At 51.8% G+C, this 26,023-nt stretch overlaps 1 protein-coding gene and 1 long non-coding RNA gene across 2 annotated transcripts in view; one reads left to right on the plus strand and one right to left on the minus strand.

Moving 5' to 3' along the window:
* Nucleotides 1-20,248, plus strand: part of KY (kyphoscoliosis peptidase) — a 47,095-nt gene extending 26,847 nt beyond the window's left edge. The window contains exons 7-11 of the mRNA XM_011286132.4: nt 211-319; nt 1,825-1,942; nt 10,476-10,664; nt 11,931-12,121; nt 15,817-20,248. Of these exons, the coding sequence (XP_011284434.3) occupies nt 211-319; nt 1,825-1,942; nt 10,476-10,664; nt 11,931-12,121; nt 15,817-16,712 (1,503 nt within the window). The 3' untranslated portion in view covers nt 16,713-20,248. The remainder of the gene's footprint in view (nt 1-210; nt 320-1,824; nt 1,943-10,475; nt 10,665-11,930; nt 12,122-15,816) is intronic.
* On the minus strand, nt 1,937-10,476 carry LOC123380125. Its single transcript, XR_006585482.1, has 3 exons — nt 10,053-10,476; nt 7,704-7,781; nt 1,937-5,604 (listed from the first exon to the last, which is right to left on the minus strand). It is a non-coding gene; the product is annotated as an uncharacterized LOC123380125 (long non-coding RNA).
* Nucleotides 20,249-26,023: the final 5,775 nt, after the last annotated feature.

Raw genomic sequence — 26,023 nt, forward strand, 5'->3', positions numbered from 1 at the left:
TAGGGCCAGTGACTCAGCTGGTCAGCCCTACCTGATATGTACAGCCCCCTACCAAGGGTTGCCCTCAGCCTAGCCTTTGTGCTTCCGGCCCTTTCCTCCTCCTCTGCCTGGAAGAAAAGCAGCACCAGCTGCAGGTGTCAGGGCACTGGGCTCTCACAGCCCTCATCCAGGGTCTGACATATGACATAGCATACCCCTCCCACTCCCCAGGTGACAGTCAAGAGTGGCCTGGACGAGCTGGTGAGCGACCTGCTCCAGGAGGCCCACAGTGACCTGGAGAGGGTCCGCGTGATCTGGATCTGGATCTGCCACCACATAGGTAGGCCCACCTGTGGTGCCACTGGCTCTAGGACTCCTTTGACGCCACTTCCTGAAGGACCCTGTTCCCAAGGGAGCCTCTCTGGGATTCCCTTGACCAGCAGTGTGTAGGGAAAGAGATGGACGGTGGAGGAGAAGGGTTCCCAGATGACTAGGTTGAACCACCAAAGACTAATGAAGGAGGGTAAAACTCAACATGTGCTAACAGTCTCCATGAAGGGTTGTTTAGTGGCGGGGGGGGGGGGGTCCCACGTGGTCATCTGCCCACAGCCCGTGACCAGAGCTAAGGCCCCTTCACTCAGCGGCAGTATTCCCTCAGTCCTGGCTTCCCGGTACACCTGCTCCACAGACCTGAGAACCCAGGACAGAAAGTCATCTCCAAGAAGGATGGGGCAGATTCATAGCTGTTGGAGAAGTTATTGCCACACCAAAGGTTTCTTCAAGTACCAGTGCCAGGAAAAGTAGGCTCTCCTCCCCCTGCTCACTGATCTCACACCGGTGACCTCAGCCACCAGTCCCACCCCACCTCCAGGCAAGCTCAGGGCACCTGGGCCTGTGCAGCTGTCCCCAGCTCTGCACAGGACAGCCTTGGGGGTCTGACCAGCTCACGCCAAGCCCCACAAGTGGTTGCTAGGGGGATGCTGGATGCAGCCCTTTGCAGTCGATGGAAGAGCCAGGTGGTGGGGTGGACTTCCAGTGTTTTCCTTGTGACATAACAAGCGGGGCTCTCCTGATCTGCTGCCATTGGGCCTTTCCTTTGTCCTCCCAGAGCAGCAGTGAGGGATGCCGCTTACAGCATGAACTCACTTGACACAGGTAGGATATCTTGACCGTAGGGCCTGAGAGGCCATTTCCTCCCACCCCAAGCCCAGCAGCTCAGTTCAGCCTGGGTCTTGAGAGGGCAGAATCAGAAACAGAACATTAGGTAGGACTTCATTTACTGCCTGCCACCCTTACATATGTTCCCTTTGTGCCCTTAGTGGCCACAATGATTCCTGCCTCAGGGCCTCACCGCTGGCCTTAGGCTGTTAGTGAATGACAAGCTGTTTGGCGGTAGCTCGGAGTGCCCCCTGTGGGTCAGTGTGAGGCCCTGGGGGGGTGGCTGCGACAGGGATAAACTGCTTGCAGACCTGCATGGTGGGGGTGGGAAGGGAGGGCAGAGCCCCCACCTCTAGTGCTATCTTGGTCTCCTTCCCTCCCAGCCTCTCCTTGGAGGCCGAAGGAACCAGTCAGCAGCCTCTTCTGCCAATGCCTTGTTCTTCCTCTCGCCACTGCACATTTCTCGCCACAGTGATGTTTCCGAGAGTTGGCCCTGGCTGGACATGGGTTCCCTTCAGCCCACAGCAGTTTCTCCCCGACCTGAGAGAGGCCCACCCAAATGGTGCTGAAAGCACAGCCGAGGGTGAGGGTGGGGCCGCAAGCCATGGACTCCCCGCCCCCTTCTCCTCTGCACCAACCTTGGTTGCCTCCCAGGACCTGTTTCTCACAGCCTCCTCTGCCCTCCAGAGTATGACATTGAGGCTGCCCAGGAAAAGGACCGCCAGGCCTTCAAGCCCACTGACATCCTGCGGACCCAGAAGACCAACTGTGACGGCTACGCTGGACTCTTTGAGAAGATGTGCAGGTACGAGAGGGGTCCAGCAAAAGGCAGGGAGCCCTGGGCTGACCACCCTGACCCATCCCTTCTCCCCTTCCGAAGCACGAAGCACCTTCACCCACATGCCAGGCCTGAAACCTGAGTTTGCAAACTCTGCTCTGGAATCCAAGTGAGTCCTGAAAAGGTCAATTTCTCCCTTTTTAACACCAGCATAATTGACTTTGTACCATCTGCCGGGCTTCACGATGCATTAACATAATGGCAGATGAATGCACTGAGATAATTTGGTTATAAAAGGCCCTTTTCCCACCTTCTCCCATCTCTGTGCAGCTGAAGGTTAGAAGAATGGCAGGTCCGGGAACAGGAGGACAATGGCTGCTGACGCCAAGGGGACTGTGAAAGCTGTCCTCAGGGCTGGCACAGGGGCCCTCTCTTGGGGGAAACAAAAGATCTCCTACCTGAAAAGATCTGTCAGTTGGAGAAGCTGAATAACTAGGAAGCAGCTTTTCTCCTGGAGCCTTTGGGCTCCACTTTCATTGCTCTGGGAACACGCGCCTGGTCACGCTGCCCAGGTGGGTGACAGCAGGCGAGTAGCTGGTAAGGAGACCACTTGTGTTCGGACATACCATTGCTGCTTCTAGGTGACCTCGAGACAGGCTCCAGGCTGGGGGAGCCCCGCCGACCCCACAGCCTCCTGTGCCCAGTCTCCAAGGTCTGCGGTGTTCCACAGGACACAGTCAGTCCAGGGAGATGGACAGGCTCTGCCCACCGTCTCCACAGGCCTCTGGGGAGAGGGGCCCCTCGGGCACCCAGATATCAGCCCACCAGGACTCAGGTGGCAGTTCATCATCAAACCAAGCGCAGCAACAGACACTTAAGAGTCCACAGGTGGGCATTTGTATTCTGTCCTCGCTGCACACACAGCCCATTCCCGGCCTAGCACCCAGCTGTCGGGTTCCCACCCTGCAACACCACCACCAGGCATAGACATGTGCCTGCCCCCCTGTGGCTCCAGGCCTCCTGCCTGTTCCCCGCTCTTCACTCCCCCCACCTCCAAGCCCTACCCCTGAGACCACAGTCCCAGAGGCAGCCAGGGCAGGTCCCGGTGCAGAGGATGCAACCCCTCTGCAGCCCATCCAGTCCGCCGGACCGGTCCTTCCGACCCCTCACATTTTTGCCCCCACTCCAGACCCGGACACCCTAATGTGCCGGCGGGCCCCTCCAGGAACCGGGACCCTCACTGACCCTCTGCCCAGACTCCCTAGGCCCTGACTTCCCGAACAGGACTACCGACTCATGCTGTCCTGTAAAGTCCTCTAAAATCTGACCTCCGGCACCCTTCCAGCCCTGCACCTGTGACACTGCCTGCACTTCCGTGTCCTCAAGCTCGCTCTGCTCCCATCTCTCCTGCTCCTTCCAGGATGGCCCCCTCCTTTTCCCTCCCTTGATGTCATCAGCACACTTTATACACAAGCTCCCGTCTTGCCTTATGCTTCTATTTAGTAATTTTTCCAAATTAAAAAAAAATACTTGTTAATGATAGATGACTTTTAAAATGCAAAGAAAAAAGAAGAAAATTCAGTTACTCTGACCATTTAGAGAGAACACTTCACATTGCCACATTCCTTTCCAGACTTTGTTCTAGCACAGATGTGTTCCCTGTGCTCATCTTTTCTTATATGTCTTATAGGTCTAATACACCTTTTATGTGTCTTTAGCTGCTCTCTATTTCTGCTTCCCCTATGAACACCCACTCAGAATCCTTCACACCGTAGGTCCTCAATGACAGGAAATGACAAGATATTCCGAGTGCAGTTGTATGAAACGGGCCTTATTCTCTTTTTAAATAACGGAATAGCCCTTAGACTGTTTTCAGCTCTATTTGTCCCTGGCATCTTCCAGAGTGTAATTTTCATCTTAGTTTGCCAACTTGAAAGCACTCAGGACTTTTAAGTCATATATTATATCCTTCTTTATCCACCACAAGCTTTCCAGCATGGTACAGAAAGGGTGCCAGATATAAAGCCAGAAAGACTTTTGCAGTCCTCAGTTTACCAGTCCTTAATTTCCAGTTCTTGATTTACCACTTGTTAGTTCTGTGTTTTTTGGAAAGGCACTGAACCTCTCAGAGCCTCAATTTTCTCATCTGTACATGGGGACTGTATTGCCTATCGGCAGTTCTGTAGGGCTAGATGAGAACACGCATTTTAGAGTTTGCTCACCTGACATACGGGTTGTTTTTTCAACCTTGCCTGTCTTTCTTGAGTATGGGAGTGTCGCTGCTCTGTGGAACTCTCCTACAGACACACATAGACTCAGAAAATTGACACTTGCCTTGAGTGAACCTGTCAGATTTTTGGCCTGGTCCGGATGCTTAACAATGGCCCTATTCTGGCCTGCAGCTGCTCATTAAAACATCCCAACATTTTACAGCATTTAAAGCTAAGTTCCAGCCTGGCAGTTAGCATGTGGAAAACTCTGCACATTGCTCAGACGTTTAATCGTAGCTCACGGTTCCCTGGGTCCCTTTAACTTTTGCTTTAAAGATCAGTAACCTCGGCCATGCATCACTTTCCTAATTCCCCGACCTTCCAAATAATTGCCGAAGGTTTGGTAAATTCATTAGCGGAGTCCTTAATAACAGAAGACATGTAATCCACACTTGCTGATTTATCCCGGCTCAGTTGTCAGGGTGGCCTCTTAGCAAGAGTAGTACCCACGCGGCCATCATTACTTCTGCCGGTCCATTCTGCCTCCCTGCAACGGCCTCATTAAAGACTGATTTAATAAAGTAATTTGGTGGGGAACTCAGATATTTTTGCAACATCCTTCACTTCCTCATCGTCTTTCCTGAGTAACTGATGGGAGTTGTTTTTTGTGGTTTTTTTGTTAGTGCTATTGCTTGTAACTGCTGGTCTGGTTTCTTTCTGATTTCCCATCATCCAGCATTAATGTCCTTTCTTCTGCCTCAATTCCCCACAGCCTTCATGAATTCTGCTTAACTTCCTTGCAGGGGCCAAGCTCAATTCCCCAGATTCCTGTCACCAAGTCAGCCTCCAGTACAGCCCCTCCCCTTGTTATCACGGCTCTAGCGCCACCAGCTATAGCAAATTTTCTAGAGACTTTTGGTAAAGCAAGGAGCCTATTACAATTTGAGGCTTTGATATTGTGGAGACTGTCACCAATCAGATGTCAGCCTGTTTTGCATCCATCCTTCAGCTGTTCCCTGAGAACAAGAGCAGAGGCACACTTCTGCTCAGCACCATGTCCCAGACGATCCCAGCACAACACTTGGTTCCAAAGGCCCCGAAAGGCTGGGGATGGACCATCTTAGCCTCCTAGAAAAGGCAGATACCCTGCATAACCTTAAGTTATCCCCAGATCTGACTTTGTCATAAAAGCCTCTGAAAGGGACATCTGAATTCCCTCAGCCTTATAGATACGCCAAAGGATAGCATTCGCAGACATGGATGACATCACCAGAACAAACCATCCTTTAATTTTGCTCAGTGCCCCAACCATACATTTATAAATTAAAACAAACCTTGACAATCAAAACAGCTAGTACAATACAAAGCCTCCAGAACTATGTGCAGCAGGACAACTGAGTCCTGGTGCGGCTCTGGCCACTAGTTGTCTGTGTGTCCCCAGGCAAGTCGGCTTCCTTCTCTGTTCTGCTGACTCCTCACCTGTCAGAGAGGAGGCCCCTGAGATCACACCCCACAAGGCCCTTCGCAGGGTCTCAGCATGAGACTTATTACTGTGGTTATAGTTACTGACCTCACCATAAAGGCTGGTGCCAGAAAAGGCAAACGGGACCGTATAGCAGAAATAGAGACACTGTTGAATTTACAAGAACTCAACTATATAAACTGTGAAACATAAGCCATGGTTATGATTATCCTGCTGCAGGAGAGAAATCACAAACTGTTTTTGGTAGATTCTAAACTACCTTGATTGCATCAATATTAACTTTCTTGAGGACCAATGTTTCAGGGACAGCAAGGGCCTAAAACTTCTAATTCGCATATGCTTGTCCACTTAAAGTGACCATTAGGCTTAAGGTTAGTGAAACTACATTTCCAATAAAAAATTAACATTAAAAATCATGATATTTTCATCAAGATACAAAAAAGAAAGCATGCTTCATTACCTCTCCCTTGGCAACATCCCTCCCTCCCTCCCTCTCTTACTTTCCACATGATTCACACACCTTAGAGAGGTGATCAGAGTTGGGGGAGTCCGCTATGGTCAGAGCCTGATGCCCACAGGGCACATTGCCCACCCCAGACAGTGCGGCCACCCCGCTGGGGGCCTGGCAGTGGTGTGGCTGACACAGCATTTATGGTTTTCATGGCAGGACCCTGACCATGTCTGTATAAAATAACAGTCACAGGCTGGTTCTACCACATCCTCAATTGATACCACTAGTGTTGGTGTTTTAAAAACGGTCAAGGGGCGCCTGGGTGGCTCGGTTGAGCGACCGACTTCGGCTCAGGTCATGATCTCATGGTTTGTGAGTTTGAGCCCCGCATCGGGCTCTGTGCTGACAGCTCAGAGCCTGGAGCCTGCTTCGGATTCTTTGTCTCCCTCTCTCTCTGCCCCTCCCCCACTCATGCTCTGTCTCTGTCTCAGAAATAAACATTAAAAAAAATTTTTTTAACGGTCAAAAGGAAAACCCAAGATTCTGCAGCCTGAGGTTATTAGGTAGATGTCGTGGGATGCTATTTTGGTCTCTAAGATGGCTGGTCAGATCTCAGTAGTAGGAGGTGGAAACATTTCTGTCCCTTCTTCAATGCTCTTCTAGATCTTTCTAGTGAATTCCTCTTCCTTTGGTCCCCTAAAAGGGCTGTGTTCATCACTGGCATTTTAGTGATGGTGCACATATCTGCTCCCCTTACAACTATGAGCGCATCTCGGGCAGCCAGTGAACTTTACTTTTACAATATTTTATTACGCTATAGTATTTATCATGCTGTGAGATATGATATTATTCCCTGGTGCCTGGTACAGTGCTTTTCACATAGTGTACACAGCCAGTGATCTTCTGGTAACATGAAATGGCCGTGGGTCATCCTGACTAGCACCCAGCAGCTGGAATGACTAGTTCTACTATTTTGCATGAGAATTATGGATTATTAACAGTAACGCCTTATGACTTCTTTGTCCAATTCATCTTGCATATTGCTGCCAGGTAACAAAATATCCTCCTATCATAGTTAAGCATGGCATAAGCCTACAGCTGAGTTTATTTTTTCCTCTTTGTTCTGCCCCAGGCATTCCCCATGGCCTTCCCAGTTTCTGTTCAGTCTGTCACAGAATTAGCCCCTAGAGATCAGTTCATGCCAACCTTTCTTTTTGCCCGTGATGGGCCTGGCAAGGTCACACTGGAGGCGACCCTACAGCTGAGACAGAGCCCTGATTCCCGGCTCAGCCCAGAGCCCACCCATCCTGCCACCCAGTTCTGCCTCCTTCTGCCCTTCGCAGGCTTGGGACTGAGCCCACTGCTCCTCCCCCACTTGGGTCTCAAATCCTATCTCCACCCCTCAGTGGGAGGGTACCCGCAGGTCCACTGCCTGGGACACGCTTCTCCCGGGAGGGCATTCAGGCTGAATTCCAGTGAGCCACACTGCCCGCAGCGGCACCTGGGCCGTTGCCCTGTAACACGTGGGGGCCGTGTGGATGTTCAGTGCTCAGCTTCCTTCCTGGACTGCAGGGGGCTCTGGGGCGAGACGGGGCCCCAGTGGGAGGCTTGTCCAGGGTGTACAGCCCGCCTCAGTCAACTTACCCCCCCGCAGGACTGTTCCCAGGGCTCCACGTATCCCTCCACATGCTCCTTCCTGCAAGTGAGCGCGCACGGATGTTTCTGGGCAAGAAAGGAAAATAACTCACTGAAGAATGCAATTTCAAGTAGTATTTATGGATTTTTTCCAATTCTAAAAGTAACACATAATCATTACTGAAAATTTAGTAGATATAGAGAAGTTTGAAATAGAAAATTACAATCACCCCTAATCGCATTACTAGGAGACCAGGTAAAGACAGCCGCGGCTCGCTCTGCCTTCCTCCGCCGCTTCTCCCCCTACACACGCACGCACACGCACCCACACGTGCACACGCGCACGCTCAGGCCTTGGGCTGATGGCAGAGTTTTATAGGCATTTGTCAATTAACATTGTCTGGGGCGTGTCTTCCCTCACGTTTCGCACTCTCTCTGAATAGATGGAACCCCACCCTCTAGGAAAGCACCCCCTCCCCCCGCCAATGCGCACCTCCATCCCACCCTCTGGCCTTGGTTTCCCCCCTACCCCTCTGTGCTGCGCATTTTCTCTAAGACCTTAAACATGTTCAGATCCCCCCACCCCAGAGAGGCACCCCCCCCCCCTCCTCCTGCAGCTAACGACGCAGGGGGCTCTCCAGAAGCACTTTCTCTCCTCCTGGGGGCTCCTCCGCTCCTCCTCCACCTGCAGCTGCCTCCTGTGCCTCCTGCCCCAGGGCCACCCTTTTGCTCCAGGAGTGGGTTTTGGCTTTTACCAGCAGGAAAACCTGACATCAGGATCCAGTCCCTCTTGCTCCCTGCCCCCATTCCCCCACGTGCTCCTGAAACCCTTCCCAGAGGGCTCCGCTGCTCTGCTCGTGTGGCATTTCTTAGACAGCCTGGGAGGCCTGGACCTGCTTCTGTGAGGCCGCAGGCAGAAGGGCAGGCCTGCCCCCTGCAGAGGAGGAAAGCTCAAGCAGACATGGGAGCAGCGGTTGTCATGTGCAGGCGAAGCAGCACCTTGGCAGGGTGGGAGGTGGAAACGCGCAGGCTCCCCATGTCGGCTTCACAGACTTTCTCAACAAATGACAAGTAATATTTAGATACATAATATTTCATCCAATATTCTGATGTGGGGTTTTGGGGGGTTTTTTTTTGTTATTTTTTTTATTTTATTTATTTTATTTTTTTTAGAGAGAGAGAGAGAACATGAGCAGGGCAGGGGCAGAGAGAGAGAGAGGGAGAGAGAAAAAAATCCCAAGCAGGCTCCCCACTGTCAGCACAGAGCCTGATGCTGGGCTCAAACTCACAAACCCCGAGATCATGACCTGAGCCGAAACCAAGACTCTGTGCTTAACCAGCTGAGCCACCCAGGTGCCCCCAATATTCGAATTGCTAATCAAACATATATTTTTAGAGGGAAAACTTCCTGTTCCTGTGATAAATGCAGAACCATTCCCCCTGCTGGTTACCTGGAGAGGCTGCGTGGCCCTCTTGTGGAAGGCCCCTGAGCCTGCAGGCCTGGTCTGCAGAAGGACCCTGGCCCTGGCCACCAGGGACCACCGGGCCTGATCCACACCCACAGTACAGAATTGCTTCATATGAGGGGAGTGCAGACTCAGCGGGTACCTTGCATGATACTCAAAGGAACTACATTTGAGGGGCCACCATGAATGTCCTGGATAGCATGCACTGTGTGTTTATTATACCCATCTGCCACAAGTGAAGGAAAAGGGTCATGAAGAAGGAGCACCTTTCTCTAATTCACACAAAGGCCCCCAGGAGAGCTAGCACAGGGTGTCCCCGGGGTCAGAGTAGCGGTCTACACTGGTAACTGCCATGCAGTGGGCAGGGCCACTGAAGAGGAAGTCCAGCTGGTCATGGAGGGACTCTCAGGGCTCTTGCTTTGGCCTTGGGGTGGTGCCTCAGGGTTTCAGCTGTAAATGCCCAGGTTGTAGCTTGCATGATTTCTGTGGTCCCCACAGGTGACCAGCATCCATCCCCCCACTGTCCAGGCCACAAAAAGTGGTGCCACCTAGGTTGTGAGCTCTGGGGGAACACATTCTCAGGAGGGTGGAAAGCTCAGGTTGAGTGAGCGGTCAACATTTTCACCCCCAAAGGACATCCACAGGGGACTCTGAAACTGCGGCCAGGGCAATCAGTCATCAAGTGAGCTTAATGCACCGCAGTGGCCCTGGCAGTCAGCCCTGAGTAATCTTAGCAACGGGCCGGTCCTCTCCCAGTCAGGGCTGGAGACACTGGCTGCCCCACCCCAGGTGTCCCCACACAGGTGTCCTAGGGCGGTGTCCGCTTTCTTCTGTACCCTCACATCCAGCACCCCTCCCTGATACTGGTCACCTAGACCAGCTCCTCAGTCACCTGTTTAGAGCTGCTCTGGTTCTTCAAGAACATCGTCATTTCCTGGGTTTCCATGTTCTTGGGGTGACCCTCACCATTGCACCCACTGTCCTCCGGAAGAGCTGCAGGTGAAGCACCAGGCAGGTTCAGTCCAGGGAAGGATGTTTCAGGAGTCTTTAGGGATGCACAGGCAGTAGGGACTAAAGCCAGTCTGTGCAGGTAGGACCCACCGACCCTGTGTCCCCCTATCCCCCAGCCCTGGAAATAAAAGCCCTCAGGCCATCTGTATGTGGCTTGTGAAAGGCAGGGAAAAGGAAGGGGGGGCGGCAGGGAACTGACGGACAGCAGATATGTCTGAGGCCTGGGGCTGTGGACAGACAGACTTGTGGGGGAGGGGCAGCGCCAGCAGGAGCCCACCTCTCAGACCCCCTGTCCCACCCTCAGGATCGCTGGAGTGCAGTGCATGACCGTGCCTGGCTACTCCAAGGGCTTTGGCTACCAGACAGGACAGAGCTTCTCCGGGGAGTTTGACCATGCCTGGAATGCTGTGTACCTGGAGGGGAGATGGCACCTGCTGGACAGCACCTGGGGCAGCGGCCTGGTGGACTCTGCCACCTCCAAATTCACCTTCCTGTAAGTATAAATCTCAGTTCTGTTGCCTGTCTGCTTGGTGGACATGGGGGAGGTGCCAGGTTGAAGCAGCGGGTAGACAAGCCAGGTGGGTGGGGAAGGTGGGCTCTGCTTGCTGCTGGCCACTCCCGCCCTTCCTCCAGCTCTGAGATGAGCCAGCTCCAAGCCGACAGTAAGGGTCCAGACATTTCTGTCACCTCACCCTCCACCTGCGAAAATCCCTCCTCTGGCTCCCCTTTGCCCCCTCCACCCAAGTTCTAAAAGCCCAGCATTTGCCCACAGGCCATATGGGAGAGGAAAGGCGGGGCTGAGAAGCTTCTTTAGCAGTCTGTAGATTCCCTTCAGGCCTTTGGCCCATTGACCGTGTTACAGCTCTCACTGGGATGCCAGAATTCTCTTCCTGGTGTCTGCTTCCACCAGACACCAGGGTTCCTCCTCCTCCTCTCTGGGCTGAATGCAGCCACATCGTATCTGTGCGGAAGGGGTTATGGCTTGTAGGAAGGGGTGCTGTGGGTGCACAGAGTCACCGCGAGACACGGTGGGGCAGGGTGGCAGGGTGCAGGGCGCTGGAGCATGTCTGTTCTCCAAGGCTTTGACCAACTGTGGTTTTAACCTAAGGCCGTGACATTCATCCTGGATCATAAACTCTCTCTGCAGCTCAGATTCTTTTTTATCCAGAAATATGAGAGCACTGTCTCTGATTTTTGCAGTTTAAATCTCTACAGTTCTGCACACAGACCAAATATAAGCCAAGAGTGAAGCATCCCCATCTCAGATGAACCTCCCAATTCTTCTCTTGTTCCCTATCACTAACCTCTAGAGAGCCATGTCTCATTGGCCCCAGGGACCAGAGGAGGGCTGCCCACCCAAGACCTTCCCTGCCTGCCGGCCCTCCACCCCACTAGCTGCACCTGATCCATTGGTTATGCCTTTGCTCCCTCAAATCTCTGTTTGGCTTTGAGACTAGCAGGAGCCCATTCCCCACCTAGACAGCCCCAGTGGACTATGGCCTTCTCTTAAAAGGGGCCTCAGATCCTGCCATGGCTCCTATTTCTGGAAGCAGCCACTGAGGGGCCATCTGCAGTGCCCATGTTAAGACTGGAGATAGTGGCCCTTCCACTGGGTTGTTGGCAGGGCCCCTACTGTGGATATGCTAGGCAAAAGAAGGCCCCAGAGATCCCCCTGCGAGCCCCCGCCTCCTTCTCCACAGAGCTGAGGCCTATCACCCCACATGGCTACTGACCAGCTTCCCCCTTCCCCAACCTCTAGCTACAATGAATTCTACTTCCTCACCCATCCTGCACTGTTCATCGAGGACCATTTCCCAGACAACAAGAACTGGCAACTGCTCAAACCTCCTCAATCTCTGAAGCAGTTTGAGAACAACATGTACCACAAGAGTGAATTCTACAACAAAGGGATGCTGAGTGCCCACCCAGAGACTTCGGTGATCAAAACAGGTAAGCCCAGAGCAGGTGGCCAGTGGGGTAGCAGCAGGGACAGAGCAGCCTGCTCTGTACCTCAAGGCATCCGGGCCCCCAGGGGACTGCCAGGGCCCGTGAGCTTGCTGTAAGCTGTATGTATGTGCAGGTGCTACTAAGGCAGCCAAGGCCAACAGGGTATCAGGGCAGGACGCAGCCATAGGTCACATTTGCAGGGACAGATGCCTGAGCACACCTACGCATCCTTGCGTAGGAAGTCCTTGGGTTTCCCTAGCCCCTGAGGGCCACACTCACACCCCAACCTGTCAGCAAGTCAGGACTGAAGGGTCCGTAGCTAGGTGAGTCTCTCCCAGTGCCCACAGCAGGGAAAGGACTGCCTCAGGCCTGGCTGTACCCACCTCCCAGTTCAGGTCCTCGACAGAAGCTCACTAGCCTGCTCTGTTGTTCCGACCTCCTGGAAAAGAGGACGTGTTGGCCCAGCCAAGCTGGGATCTGTGTGTCAGTGGTCTAACCGGCTAGTGGGGGAGCAATGGGGGTCTCCCAGGACAGAGAACTGGGGGAGGCTTTGTTACGGGGAGTGGCTGCCGAGCTGGGTCTTGGGAGCTGGAAGAGAGCAGGCATCACGGTACACAGGGACAGACATGCACTGGCAGGACACAGCAAGCCCTCCAGCACCCCTAGGCTAGGGCTGGCTCCAGAGGAACAGCCTGGCTTCCTCGGCGCCCTTCCCTCACTAGCCCAAATGCCCCTTGGCTCTGCTTCCCTCCTGGAGGCAGAGTCCAGCCTTTCCCAGCCAACTTCCCTGGGAGTAGGCAGTGCAGGACACCCAGCTGAGCTGTCCCATGGCTGACCTGGACTGACCTTTGCTCCCCGGATCCCCACAGCGGCCTTGGGCACCCAGCCTGGTGTGTTTGTGCGCTCTGAGGTTTACGGGGGCCACCTGTATGTTGAGGGGAGGGGAGGCCACAGAACTGTGGTCACAAGCCTCACAGGGCCGACTCCAGAGGACTTTGTCTTATGTATGTTCAAGGCCCTCGTGCCTGGTCTGGGGCTGGGAACATAACCTGGACACACTACAGGGCCCAGCACAACCCTGTCAATGCACCTGCCCCCACCAGCCACCCACCCACCACACACTTTAGCAAAGGACTGCTGGTCAGCACCATCTCTGCTGCATGGGGCCTGGGAAGGCCTGAGCTCACACTGGCTGTTAGCACAGAGAGGTCTGTGCGCGGGTCTGTGGGTGAGCCCCACCCCACACTGCACAGTGATAGGGGTGCAGGGAGCACAGGTGTCCCCACACTCCTTCCAACTGATTTGTCCCTTCCACCTCACAATGGTCGCCGTAACCAGTCTGCTGAGCTCTGGGCTACTTTTTTAAAACTACAAATACCTGGAGGCTCCTGCTGTTACAATAACAGCATGAGGTTGCTGTCTTTGAGAATGCATTTCCGTGCTTATATCCGATGGGGAGCCTGGTCGGTCTGTTGTGGCCCATGGAACCACAGGGAAGAATGGACCAGGCTACAGCAACATCAAATTAATAGCGGAGTAGAACTTGCCTTTGCAAGAGACACAGAACTGTAAACATTGGGTTTCTTAATATACAGTAATCTCAAATTTGATTCCATATTCATGATGCATATTTAAAGAATTTTTGTTTGTTGGAGCTAGTTTTGTTAAGAGTGGGGACGGGAAGAAAGCAGAAGAGGGAAACAGGTGGGCAAAAGCAGGGAAGGAAGAGGACACAGGATGTAGGGGGTGGAATACCACTGAGATGGATGAGAGGAGGTGGAGGGAAAAGGGATGCAGGGGTGGGTCACAGGCTCCTGCAGAGTCCCTGGAGTCACCAGCCCTTATTTCAAGTCTTCCAGCCATTCAGCTCACCTTTGCCTAGAATCTGCTGGGCCAGGCACCCTGGTCCTTTCCCTGGACAGTCAGGAAAGGAGGCAGGAGTGCAGTTCCCCACAGCCCCACCCCTGCAGGGAAGACAGACATTGCAGAGAACTAATTCATTGCACTGGTGCTAAGTTTCCTGAAGGAGATGCAGAGCTACACGAGAGGCTTCCAGGGAGCTCAACATCACTTGAGGGCTGGGAAAAAGGCTTTTTTTTTTTTGCATTCTTTGCAGTCAGACATAATACTAAGGTCTTACCTGGTTTGGAGGAAAGCAGTGGAGGGAAGAAGACTGTGAAGGCTACTGGATGTGAGGAGGTGTGCCCTGGAGGATGTGAGAGAATGCCCTGTGGTCCCCAAAAGGAGGGTCCTGACTCAGGCCAGGCAGGAGGGACAGGTCTCTCACTGGTCTCCAGTTTGATGGTGACCCACACAAGCGAGCCCAAGAGTGACCAGGTATTTTCCTCGGGGTCCTCGGGCAGCCATGTGGAGGTGCTGGTTGGCACTCCACATCAGACATGAATTCCATAGGATCTCACCAGCCAACTCTCATGCAAGATGGAACAGACTGGATCTGTGAGCAGTTGAAGACTGAGACAGCTTCTGCCCGCTGAATTGGCTTAGAAGAGGAAGCAAAGAGAGAGTAGAGATTCAACCAAGAGAAAGAAAGTAGACAAAGAAAATAGCACCAAAGCACAAAACACTCCACAATTGATATACCAGAAAGGAAAGGGATGGCAGCAAAGATGGGGCAGTGGTCAGCGGGCTGGGAAGAGGGCTAGGCTAGAGAGCATGGTGGGTGAAAGGGGAGAAGAGCACTTCCAGGAGGGCATGCCAGCAGTCCAGACTCTAGGAGGAAGTGACTGAAGTCTTTGGAGAGTGGGGTCAGGGGCCAGAAGAGAGTTAAATGGGTGGAGGGGAACTGCAGTGGGAATGGGTTGGCAGTGGAAGGTGGGGAAAAGTTTCCGCATGGAGGAAGGTGGGTGAGGCTCTGAAAGGAGCCACCGCCCCTCCCCATGGTCCCGTGAGGCAGGGAGAACCAAGTAGGGGAATGCTCATGGGCTATAAAGCCAGAGAACTGGCCACCTGTCCCTGAAAAAGTGACGAGGACAGAGGAAGACAAAACTGGAAGGCACAGGGAGAGGCAGAAGGTGGGTGGATGCAAAAGGCCCTCCCCTTCACCTTTGACCTTTCCAGAGACACACGAGCCACGTCCATGTGGGAGGCCTGGGTGGGGGCTCCAGGAGCTAGGAGGCAGCCCCACCCCTTGAGCGCAGCCTTCGGTGGTGAACCATTCCAGCCAGGTTTTAAGGTCCTGCGTTCACCTGACAGCTGCTGACACTGTAAAGAACAGATGCCAGGAGGGGGAGGTGTGAGGCAAGACTCGAGACTGGAAGGAGACAAAGGGTGTCTCTCCAACTGGTCATGGACCCTCTCCCTTGCTCCAGAACCAGACTAAGCCTCCATGCAACCTTCATCTAATGTGAATCACCTGGGTGGGGCAAGCACATCCAGCCGGGGCAGATTTTCTCTGGAGACCCTCAGCTTTCAGCTCACTCTAAGAGAACCACCCGCAGCGCGGAGGGGAGCCCTTCCAGCAGTGTGCCGCAGCTGGCTCACATCGTGGTCGGTGACATCACTTCGACTGCTTAAAATCCATCGTGCTGAAAGTATTTACACCATGGAAGTAGGCAACCACTAGAAATTAGGGCTTCCCCCACCCCCACCCCTCGCCCAGAGACCCAGCTGCTAAACATTTACCAGCAAATCAGCACATACTGGGCCCATCCCACCTGACCCTGGTTCTCTCTCCACAGTGAACGGGAAGGCCACTGTCACCATTGAGAGCTGCGCCCCCACGCTCTTCATGTTTATGCTCAATGGCAAGCAGGAGCATGGGCTGCTGAGCCTCAGGAAGAACGGGATGAAGCTGGACATATACCCTCCAACCGTGGGCACCCACAAGCTGCAGATCTTTGCCAAAGGCAAGTCTGACATCTACAGCTCGGTGCTGGAGTACACGCTCAAGTGCAACTACGTGGACATCGGCGTCCGGCTGCCAGCTGAGCTGCACCAGCCCGTGGGCCCCAGCTGGTTCTCGGAGCAGATGGGCATCATGAAGCCCTCCCACCCCGACCCCATCATCCACACCAGCGACGGGCGCTGCTCCGTCAGCTTCAGCGTGGAGGAGGGCATCAGCGTCCTGGCTTCCCTGCACGGGGACGAAGGCCCCATCACCGAGGAGACGCAGCGGCGCTACATCTTCCAGACGCAGCGGGAGAAGCGGGCGGAGCTCAAAGTCCAGTTGCCCCAGGCCGGCAAGTTTGCCCTCAAGATCTTTGTCAAGAAGAGGCTGGAGCCAGGCAACTATGTCTTCGTCTTCAATTATCTCCTGTGCTGCACCAACACCAAGGTGAACTGGCCCATGTTCCCCGAGAGCTTTGGCAACTGGGGGCAGGACAATGAGCTGCTGGAGCCTCTGTCGGGCGTGCTTCCTGCCAACCGGAACGTCCCGTTCAAACTGAAGCTACATGGCATCGCCAAAGCCCTGGTGAAGGGGCAGGACACGTGGCCCCTGACCCTGAATCGAGAGGGCTACTGGGAGGGCAGCTGCAACACGGCCGGCTGCCAGGAAGTCTATGTCATGGTGCTGGAGAACGCCAACCACAACTTCTACTCCTACATCCTGAAATACAAAGTGAACGCCCAGTGAGGGCCGGCACCCTGGCCACACCCTCCCAGAGGGCCGAGGCCACACTTGCCCAGGGAGGGCCCAACGGGAAGTGCAGAGAGCCCTGGACACCGAGTCTGCATGAAATCACTTCTAGGCCTCTGCCCCAGTCTCTCCGCTCTGCCGCGGGAGCTGTGACGCTTCTGTTCTGATGGTTGCACTCGGTTGTGGCGGTGGCCGAGGGGACTGAGGCAAAGGCCCTTTAGAAGAAAAAGGTGCTATGTAAATCCAAGGTATTGTAAACTGTACACCCCCGCCCAGATGCCCCCTTCTCGTGTTAATGCTGTTGTTGTTTTTATAGGGCTGATGTGGGAAAGCAGGGACACGGCTCAGGCAGAAAGCTTTTCACGTGATGGTGGGAGAGTTCTCCTCTGTGCCCAAGAGGGACCTGATCTGCAAGGCTGAGTTATTCTGAATCACAGAGCCCCTTGCAGGCAGCATCAGTGTGTCTTACCAATTCCCGGACCCCCGGGAGGGTTGCACTGCCGTTTTTTCCCCAGACCTGACCGTCTTCAGCATTCCTGCTGCCTCTCGCTCCTCAAGAGCCTTAGAAAAAAGGTGTGAAGAGGGAGCTGGCCGGCCCACGATGGGCTGGAGGCTCCACAATCCCTGTGCATACCTGTGATGTGGCAACAGAAAAGTTACAAGGGGACTCCCGGTGCCCACCCTTGGGTGTCTGGGGTAGAGGGCCCGGGGGTGAAAGATGCCACGTTAGCCCTGCCGCCTGAGTCTAAGGGTGAGAGACCTCCTACTCTGTGCTCCCAGAGGAACCTGAGGGTCAGTTCAGTCTAGTTAGTTGGTGGCCCTCCAGGCCCTCTCAGAGCCTGACCCCAGGCCCTGGCCTGCAGCTTTCATAAGAGGCTGCTAGAGCCTTGAGGGGGCCTTGTTGGTAACCCTAAACAAAGACCTGGGCAGGGAGGCCAGGCAGGAAGTAGTGCAAATACCGTAGTGCCAAGCAGACTCATGTAAAAACACGGTTCTGCCGGCCCCCAGTGGTCCCTACCAGCAAAGCCTGGCTGGGGTTGGGTGGGGGGACCTCCACCTGCTCTGAGAGCAGTTTCTGTGCTCGTCCATATTCCATCTCCCTTCCTTCCTTTCTCTGACATGAGAGACCCTGGGGTCCTGCCTTCCACGCTTGCTCAGCCCTGGGAGCCTCAGCTGCCCACCGGCCCTCAGCAGCACCTCAGGCCGGTGTTGCCATGGCAACAACCAAGAGGCTGGCTCCTGCAAGGGCAGCGCGAGAGGGAGGGATGGAGAGGCCTTGTGTGGTCACTGCAACACCATCCTGGCTCCTGGAGGCCCTGCAGGTGCTCCCTGTCTCCTGGCCTCTCAGCTCTGTGGCCCCTGCCTAACCCAGCACCCCCACCCTGAGAGCTGGCACTGGCCAGCACTGCCCCCACCCCCCACCATTCTAAATGTCCTCAGGCTCAGCCACAGCCAGGGCCAGCCCGATGCTCGTGCCTTCATCCGCACATTTGTGTCTTCAGCAAATGTTCACGGGGCACTTAATATGCACCAGGCACTGTGCTAGATGCTGGGGTTATGGGCAGGACCGAGGGGCCCCTGCCCCTGCCATCTCAGAGCTCAGGGTGGGCAGCAGCAGCCTCCCCTGCACAGGCCTGTCTAAAGCTCCATCCCAACACGTCAGGCCATCATCTCCCCGAAGATCCCCGCTGCCACCCAGCTTGGACCTGGCCCACGGCCACGTTACAGGGAAGTCCATCCTCTACCAGGCTGGGGGTCCTGGAAATGAAGGGAGTACACCACGAGGGTCTGAGCTCTGCCCTGGCCTATGTCCAGTCCTCTGGCAGGCTCCGCCACCCAGGCATTTGGCACTGCATCACTCAGGCCTGGAAAATGCACAAAGGCCCCAGAGGCGGAACTGCTATGCACTAAGACAGGAAAACAAGGGGAGTTTTTACACCCTGAAAACAGCCTCTTTTCACACCTTTGATTTTATGGGCTGAAAGAAATGTGCTGTGTTTTGTCAAAATAGTAAGTGCCTTCTGTGATTCATGTCACTCACTGGACCCAGAGCCATGGCTAGTCCTGATGAGAACGGCATGTATCTTTTTTAAAATAATATAATTAATACCTTCTGGAGCATGCAGAGAATGCCACCCAGCAAAACAGGAGCTGCCCCAGGAACCAAGACAAGGCCCAGCCTCTCAAAGTGTCTGCAGAGCAACCACGTGCCCCCCCCACCTTTGTAAAGACAGCTGTAGGCACAGTAAAAAATCACCTGTATTTCTTCCCACTGAAGTAAAAATACATGAAATGAAATCCAATCTTCATGAATTTTTATACGCATGCTGCTCAGGGTAGAATTCGGGGTTGCATTTTGAAATCTTTTATTCAAATCCCCATCTTTGTCTCCTGGCGGTGGGGTCCCAGCGCCTGGTGGAATGACACGGGCGCTCCCTGGTGCCCAATGTGTGGAGCTGCCGGTGAGGAAAACTGTGAGGCTGAGTCTATCACCAGGGTTTTTACGCAGAATCTGAAATATCCTGCTGAGATGTTTGTGTTAAATCCACTGGGTGCTTTCTCGTGGAATCTCGCCGCTTCCTCGTGTGCGCACGGAGCACATCTTTGCTACGTACAAGCTGTGAGGTGAGCTTGGGGACTGCCTGACAGGGTGATAAGACTCGGAATATAATATTGGGGAGTGGTTTGCCCGGGAATCACATCGTGAAATGGAAACCCTGGATATGGGACTAGAAGGGACAGCTTTCACCGCACTCATTACTTCGCCAGTGAAGGATTGAAACTGATCAATCTCAGAGCTTTGGCTGGCACGTCCTAGGGTGGCAGACCTCAGGCCACAGGCAGAAGGGTCCAGAAGGCTGGGGAGGGTCGGGCAGTGGGAGGCAAATGGGCTACAACCACAACTGCAATTACCTTCTTCTCGCTGGTTTCGGAAATGCCAGCAGCACAGCTGGACTCCCGTTTCAATCTGATTATGATCATTGTGAGTTCCCCATATGCTACATTGTCCCACCAAGACAAACTCCTCACAGCCTGCTGAGACTAAAAGGAAATAAATAGATTAACTGAAGCATGAAGGATTTAGGCTAGACATAAAGAACTACTTCCTGTTTTTAAGCAGGAGAGACAAGTTGCCAAGAAAGTTTGTGAAATCCTCTTCTGAAAGGACTTGAAAAGTTTTCCCAGTGGTCTGGGTTTTAGATGCCATGCTAACTGGAAGGACTAAATTCTCTCTAAACCAGTGAATCCTTGAAATACACTCAGTGGCCCGCAGCAAACACAAGGCGAGCGAGGCTGCTGCATCCCTTGCTGTTAGCAGTGTGTTCAAAGGGGGTGTGCGTCTGTGTCCCACATCAGTTTATCTGGGGTCTATCATTTCTTTTCATTTGGAATAAGTAGCTGGAAATCTTAAGAGGTGATTACTTTTCATAACGTGTGTGTTGAGTTGTGGGGGCCAGTGGCTGTTGCGTATGCTTTCCCCACATTGTTGCTGGTGTTGTTTTTCAATAAAATTTATATTCATTTTTATCCAACAATGTAATTATCGATCTGTTCTTATCACTGCTCTCACAAGGGGGGAATAGGAAAAAACACTTTCATGTTCAAAGGGAGCCCTGGCGGGGGGAGGGGGGTGGTGGAAATCAATGTCCCATCGGTGAGGTGCAAATGCAATGTCAGGCAAATAGCTATTTCACGTTAAAGAAAACATAATTGGGTTAGCTCCAGCCCCTCTCTGGCTCACATGCCTTTGAAGAACATGAAGGCAGTGTTTCTTTCACTGAATCTTGTTTAACTTGAAAATTTTAAAGTCAATCCTAATTTCTGCTATTCGGAGGAGAAAAAAAAGTACCCAAAATGCCCATCAGCCTGCTTGTTTTGTTGTTTTCACTATATATATTTCTTGATTTTCATATCCATACAGAAACTTCCAGTAGGTTACCTAAACAGACTATTCATAAATTAGACATTTAGGGAAATAGAGAAAATGAAAATGTAGACCTCTGAAAAGCTGCCGTAACCATGGAGACCATCCTCGTAGCTGTAGTGTGAAGGACAAAAAGAACTTGTGTTCCCAAACCTGGCCTCGTCGTGTCCCTCCCTGCTAGATCCACAAACATGAGCCCCAGCACACTTCTCCCAAGGAAGAAGGCCCACGGACGGGTAGGGCCATGTCTTTAATAGCATATGAAGGGGAAGTTAGAAGAAAGTCTCCCACATTAATAGGAGGAGGAACTCTTAAATTATTAGAACAGTCTGGAAATGCCAACCCCGAGGCTGGAACGGATGACCTCTAGCGTCCCTTCCAGTCCGGAGAGTTTGTGATGCTGTGTCTCTGTGAACAAATGCTGGCAGGTGGTAGACCTGAGATTGTCAGTTTCGGAACATCTGAAGGGCCCTGCTGTGTTAAGAGCCTGCCCTGCAGCCCCCAGCAGACTGCGCTGCCAGCTCCTCTCTTGCCTGAGGGCATGGGGCTGGAGAAAACCCAGCAGCGGGACCAAAGGGAAAGCAACAGCCCCTGACAGGATGCTGCTTCTCTCTGATTTTGCAAGCAGAACGAAAGAAAACTAAAAGTCAGGGAGCAATTGGGATGCTCTCCCTTGGATGTCCCGCAGGCATCCCCAAGTCAAAAGATACTGAAGTCACTTTTCTCCCCCAAATTACCTCCAACTCCTCCTGGGTCCCCAACACAGTAAATACATCCCCATCCCCCAGGTACGTAAGTCAGATTTATGATGGTCACTAGTGACTCCTTCGTTCCCCTCAATGATGAAATCTTGTCCATTCTGACCCACTCTCCCACCCCCACATCCACTGCACTCCCACAGCTTTGCCCTAATTCAGGCCTTTGTCATCTCTCAGACATGCTGTAGTGATTGCTTTCCATGATGACCCGAGGCCCCCCACCACCACCTGATCCATGACTCCCCATGTTTCCTCTTGTAAGAACACCAGGACTATTGGTGTATTAAGCCAAGGTTTCCGTGAAAGCCTCCCAGAAGAACTTCACCATCTCAGGAGAAAGCATAATTTGTGTCAGGTGCGGGTAGAAAAGGTAGGTCTTCAAACAAAAACTGGTTTTAACAGAGGGGCAGAAACTCCTCCTTTTTCTGGACTCTGAAGAGGCCAGGTGCTGAGGTCTTCACTCCTGGGCAGTACTGTGGAGGATGGCTCAAAGCACCACAGCCAAATGGGGATGTGTGACCATAAGTGGTGGAGCCTAGCCCGAAGGTTAGCAAGCTACACTTTGTAAATCAGATTATCCATATCCTGTGGCTCATAGATTTCCTTGTTCTCCTCCTGGAACCAACAACAGTATCGAGCGTATGTTCAAATTTACCACTTGGATTCCCTGGCAAGCAGTTTCTGAGACAGAGTTAGGAATGCACACAGGGTATCAGAGGGTAATACCTGCAAAAGATAAAAATGGAGGAAGCAGGATCAGGCAGGGAGAACTTCAGGCAGTGGTCCAAGTCTCAGACAACACAACAGAAGAGTCCCTTGTTGTGCTGAAACGGCCAGGCCAGACCCTAGTCTGCTCAGTCACTGGCTGGGGGCTTCTCAGAAAGAGCTTGGCCTCAGTTCAAAAGCGAAGGCAGACATATGATTTCTGATCCAGCATGTAAGAAGCTTCGAAGCCATCACTCCCTCCTAACAGGTAAAAAGCTGACAAACTGAAAAATCAACGGCTCTTCTTATGTCTGTAGGACAAGTGAGGTCATGTCACAAGGTAAACTGGAGAGACTGACAGGTGGTACAGAGAATCAGAACCCACCAGAGCAGAAACCTCCATGGGAAGCATTGCCGGGGTGGGACAACCTGAATTGTAATTGACAAATTGCTGGGGCTCCATGTGGACAACTTTGAGAGTTGAAAACTCTCTAGGGACCCAATAATCAGGGCCCCCATATTTTTTTGAGTTTTATCTCTCAGATCTCCACTGGGTCCCACACGGCATATCAGAGAAAAAGCCCCTCCTGCATCTGGAGTGAGAGAATGGACCCCATCCACAGGCAGAAAATCAGTAAAGACATAGTAGAACTCAACACCACCCACAAACTACTGTATATAATTGACACCTATAGACTACTCCACCCAACAACAGCATATTACACCTTCTTTCCAAGCTCACATGGAATATTCACCAAGAGAGACCACATTCTGGGCTATAAAGCACACCTCAACCAATTTAAAAGAACAGAAATCATGTGCTGTCTTCTCTCATACCATAGGGGAATTAAACTGGACATCATTAACAGAAAGATAACTGGAAAACTTCAATTTTTTTTCAGATTAAACAACACACTTCTAAATAGCTAATGGGTCAAAGAAGAAATCTCCAGGGAAATTTTAAAATATTTTGAACTACATGACAATGAAAACAAAACTTTTCAAAATTTGAGAAATGCGGCAAAAGCTCTTTTTAGTAGGAAATTTAGAGCATTGAAGGCACATATTAGAAAAGAAAAAAACTCTTAAAATCAATTTACATTAGCTTCCACATTAGGAAACTAGAAAAACAAGAGCAACAGAAACAGAAGAAAGGAAATAATTTTAAAAGAACGAAAATCGATAAATGGAAAACAAGAAATCAACAGAGAAAATCAGCAAAGTCAAAAGCTTGGTTCTTTGCAAAGATCAATAATATCTATAATCATCTAGCCAGGCTAGCTAAGAAAAAAAGGACACATTACCAATATCAGAAGTGGAAGAGGGAGTATCACTACAGATCCCATGCACATTAAAAGTATAATAAAGGAATACCATGAATAACTCTAGGCCCACAAATTTGATAGCTTAGGCTAGCAAATGGTCCAGTTCCTTGCAAGACACAATCTTCCAAAATTCACAAGAAGAAATAAGTGATCCAAATAGGCCTATAATCTATTAAAGAAATTGAGTCAATAATCAATAACCCTCTACAAAGAAAGCTCCATGGCCAGATAGGTGCACTGGCGAATTCTACCAAACATTTAAGAAAGAAGGTATACCAATTTATTACAATCTCTTTCAGAAGATAGAAGCAGAGGGCTTACTTCCTAACTCATCTGAGGCCAGCATTATCATAAGACCAAAACCAAAGACGTTATAAGAAAACAACACATTAATATCTCTCATCAACACAGATATAAAAAATCTTCCCCCCAAATCAGCAACTTGAATCCAACAATGTCTAAAAGCTAAGGCCGACACTGAAGACGCTGCCAACTGGAAGCTCTAAACTAGCTGATACAATACACGCCTTGCAGATAATCAGCAAGTTCTCTCTTGAAGGGAAATCTGAGCAGCACCCCTCTGTGTCTGCCAAGGAGGATTCAGATAAGAACAGGTGGAGGTTCTAGGAGGGGGGCAGAAGATTCCAAAGCCATCTGGGATCCAGAGATCATTGGTGAAATGCCACCAAAGGGTTTGTCAAAGGGGCGGGCTCCATGTCTGGCTGTCTCTGCACAGGAGGAATGCATTCTCCAAGAGCCACCTTCAAGGTGCTGTGGACCAATTTGATAGAAGGCAGCTTCTTCCTTCCCTCTCCTCCTTGGCCTCCTGGATCCTGTCAACCAGGACAACCTCAACACTAAAGCCAGAAGGATCTGCTCATATTATACTCTTACTTAAAACCTGCCGACGACTCCCCATTGTCTAAGGGATAAGATTCAGTTCCCCATTGTCTTAGTCTGTTCTGGCTCCTATAATGGATACCACAGATTGGGTGGCTAATCAACAACAGAAATTCATTGCTTATGGACACCTGGGTGGTTCAATTGGTTGAGCATCTGACTTTGGCTCAGGTCATGATCTCGCGGTTCATGAATTTGAGCCTCACATCAGGCTAGCTGCTGACAGTGCAGAGCCCACTTTGGATCCTATGTCCCACCTCTCTCTGCCCCTCTCCTGCTCGCTCTCTCTCTCTCTCTGTCTCTCTTAAAAAAAAAACACACAATCCAAATTCATTGCTTACAGTTCTGGAGGAAATCTGAGATCAACTCATTCACAGATTTGGTGTTTGGTGAGAACACACTTCCTGATGGTTCTCTTCTCCTTGTGTCCTCAACATGGTGGAAGGGGCAAGGGAGCTCTCTGGAGTCTCTTTATAAGGACACTAATACCATTCATGAGGGTTCCACCCTTATGACCCAATCACCTTCCAAAGGCCTCGTCTTCAAACACTATCATCTTGGGGATTTGGTCTCAACCATGAATTTGGGGGAGGGGTACAAACATTCAATCTATAGCACGCACTCTGGCTTCCCAATGTTTTCTCTACTTTAGCTAGAGATTCCATGAGATGCTTCTTGCAAAAATTAACTACATAACACCAGGCAGGCCATGGACCCTCATACCACCATGTTTTGTTTTGTTTTTTAAGAGAGAGAGAGGGCAAAAATGGGTGAAAGGGGCAGAGGGAGAAAGAGAGAGAGAGACAGAGAGAGACAGAGACAGAGACAGAGACAGAGAATCTTAAGCAGGCTCCAGGCTCAGTGGGCAGGCTTGATCCCACAAGTCTGGGATCATGACCTGAGCCGAAATCAAGAGTCAGATGCTCAACCAACTGAGCCACCCAGGCACTGCACGCCCGCCCCCCCCCCCCATACTTTTTACACATGCTGTTCTTTCCCCTCCCTCCCCCTCTCTCTGGAGAAGCCCTGCCTGGTCTTCAGGGATCCAAACCAACCCCAGATCTTTTGTCAGCCCTTCCTTAGCCTTCCCACTAACCAATCTCATGTGGAATTATCTGCCCACCTTCCCTGTTCCACTTAGCACTTTGTCAGCTCATCTGTTAACCAGGTACTTTCTACGTGATTTATGTGATTGTGGGGGTTGTTGGAGGTTCCACACACTTAGTCATGAATTGTTTGAACACAGATACTTTGGTTTTTCTCCACGGCACAAAATAGTGGTTTGATAAATGCTGGGCAAGTGTTTCATTGGGAAAACAGAGAGGAAAGATGAAGGCAGGACCAGCAAAGTAACGTAACTCAGCAGTCCAGTAACCAATTCACTGACATTTGTTGAAATGTTTCCAATTCACCAAGACTGGCCCCATGCCTTTTGCCCAGCTCTGGACACCACAGCCTGAACTTGAGGAGAACCCAAGATGCTTTCAGGGAGGGCCACACCCCCAGGAAGGGCTGGGAACCTGAGGCAGGGGAGATACTGGAATGACCACCCTGGGGATGGTGGGGGAGGTAGTTCATGGTGGTCTTTAAAGAAGTGGGTGAACTTTTTACCAAGACCAGCAGCCCACACTTACTTCTGAGGCTCTAAAGAGAACACATGCATATTCCACAGAACAGGACTCAAACAAAGGGCAT

Source organism: Felis catus, chromosome C2 (genome assembly GCF_018350175.1).
Source record: "Felis catus isolate Fca126 chromosome C2, F.catus_Fca126_mat1.0, whole genome shotgun sequence".
In the NCBI taxonomy this organism is placed as follows: Eukaryota; Metazoa; Chordata; class Mammalia; order Carnivora; family Felidae; genus Felis; species Felis catus.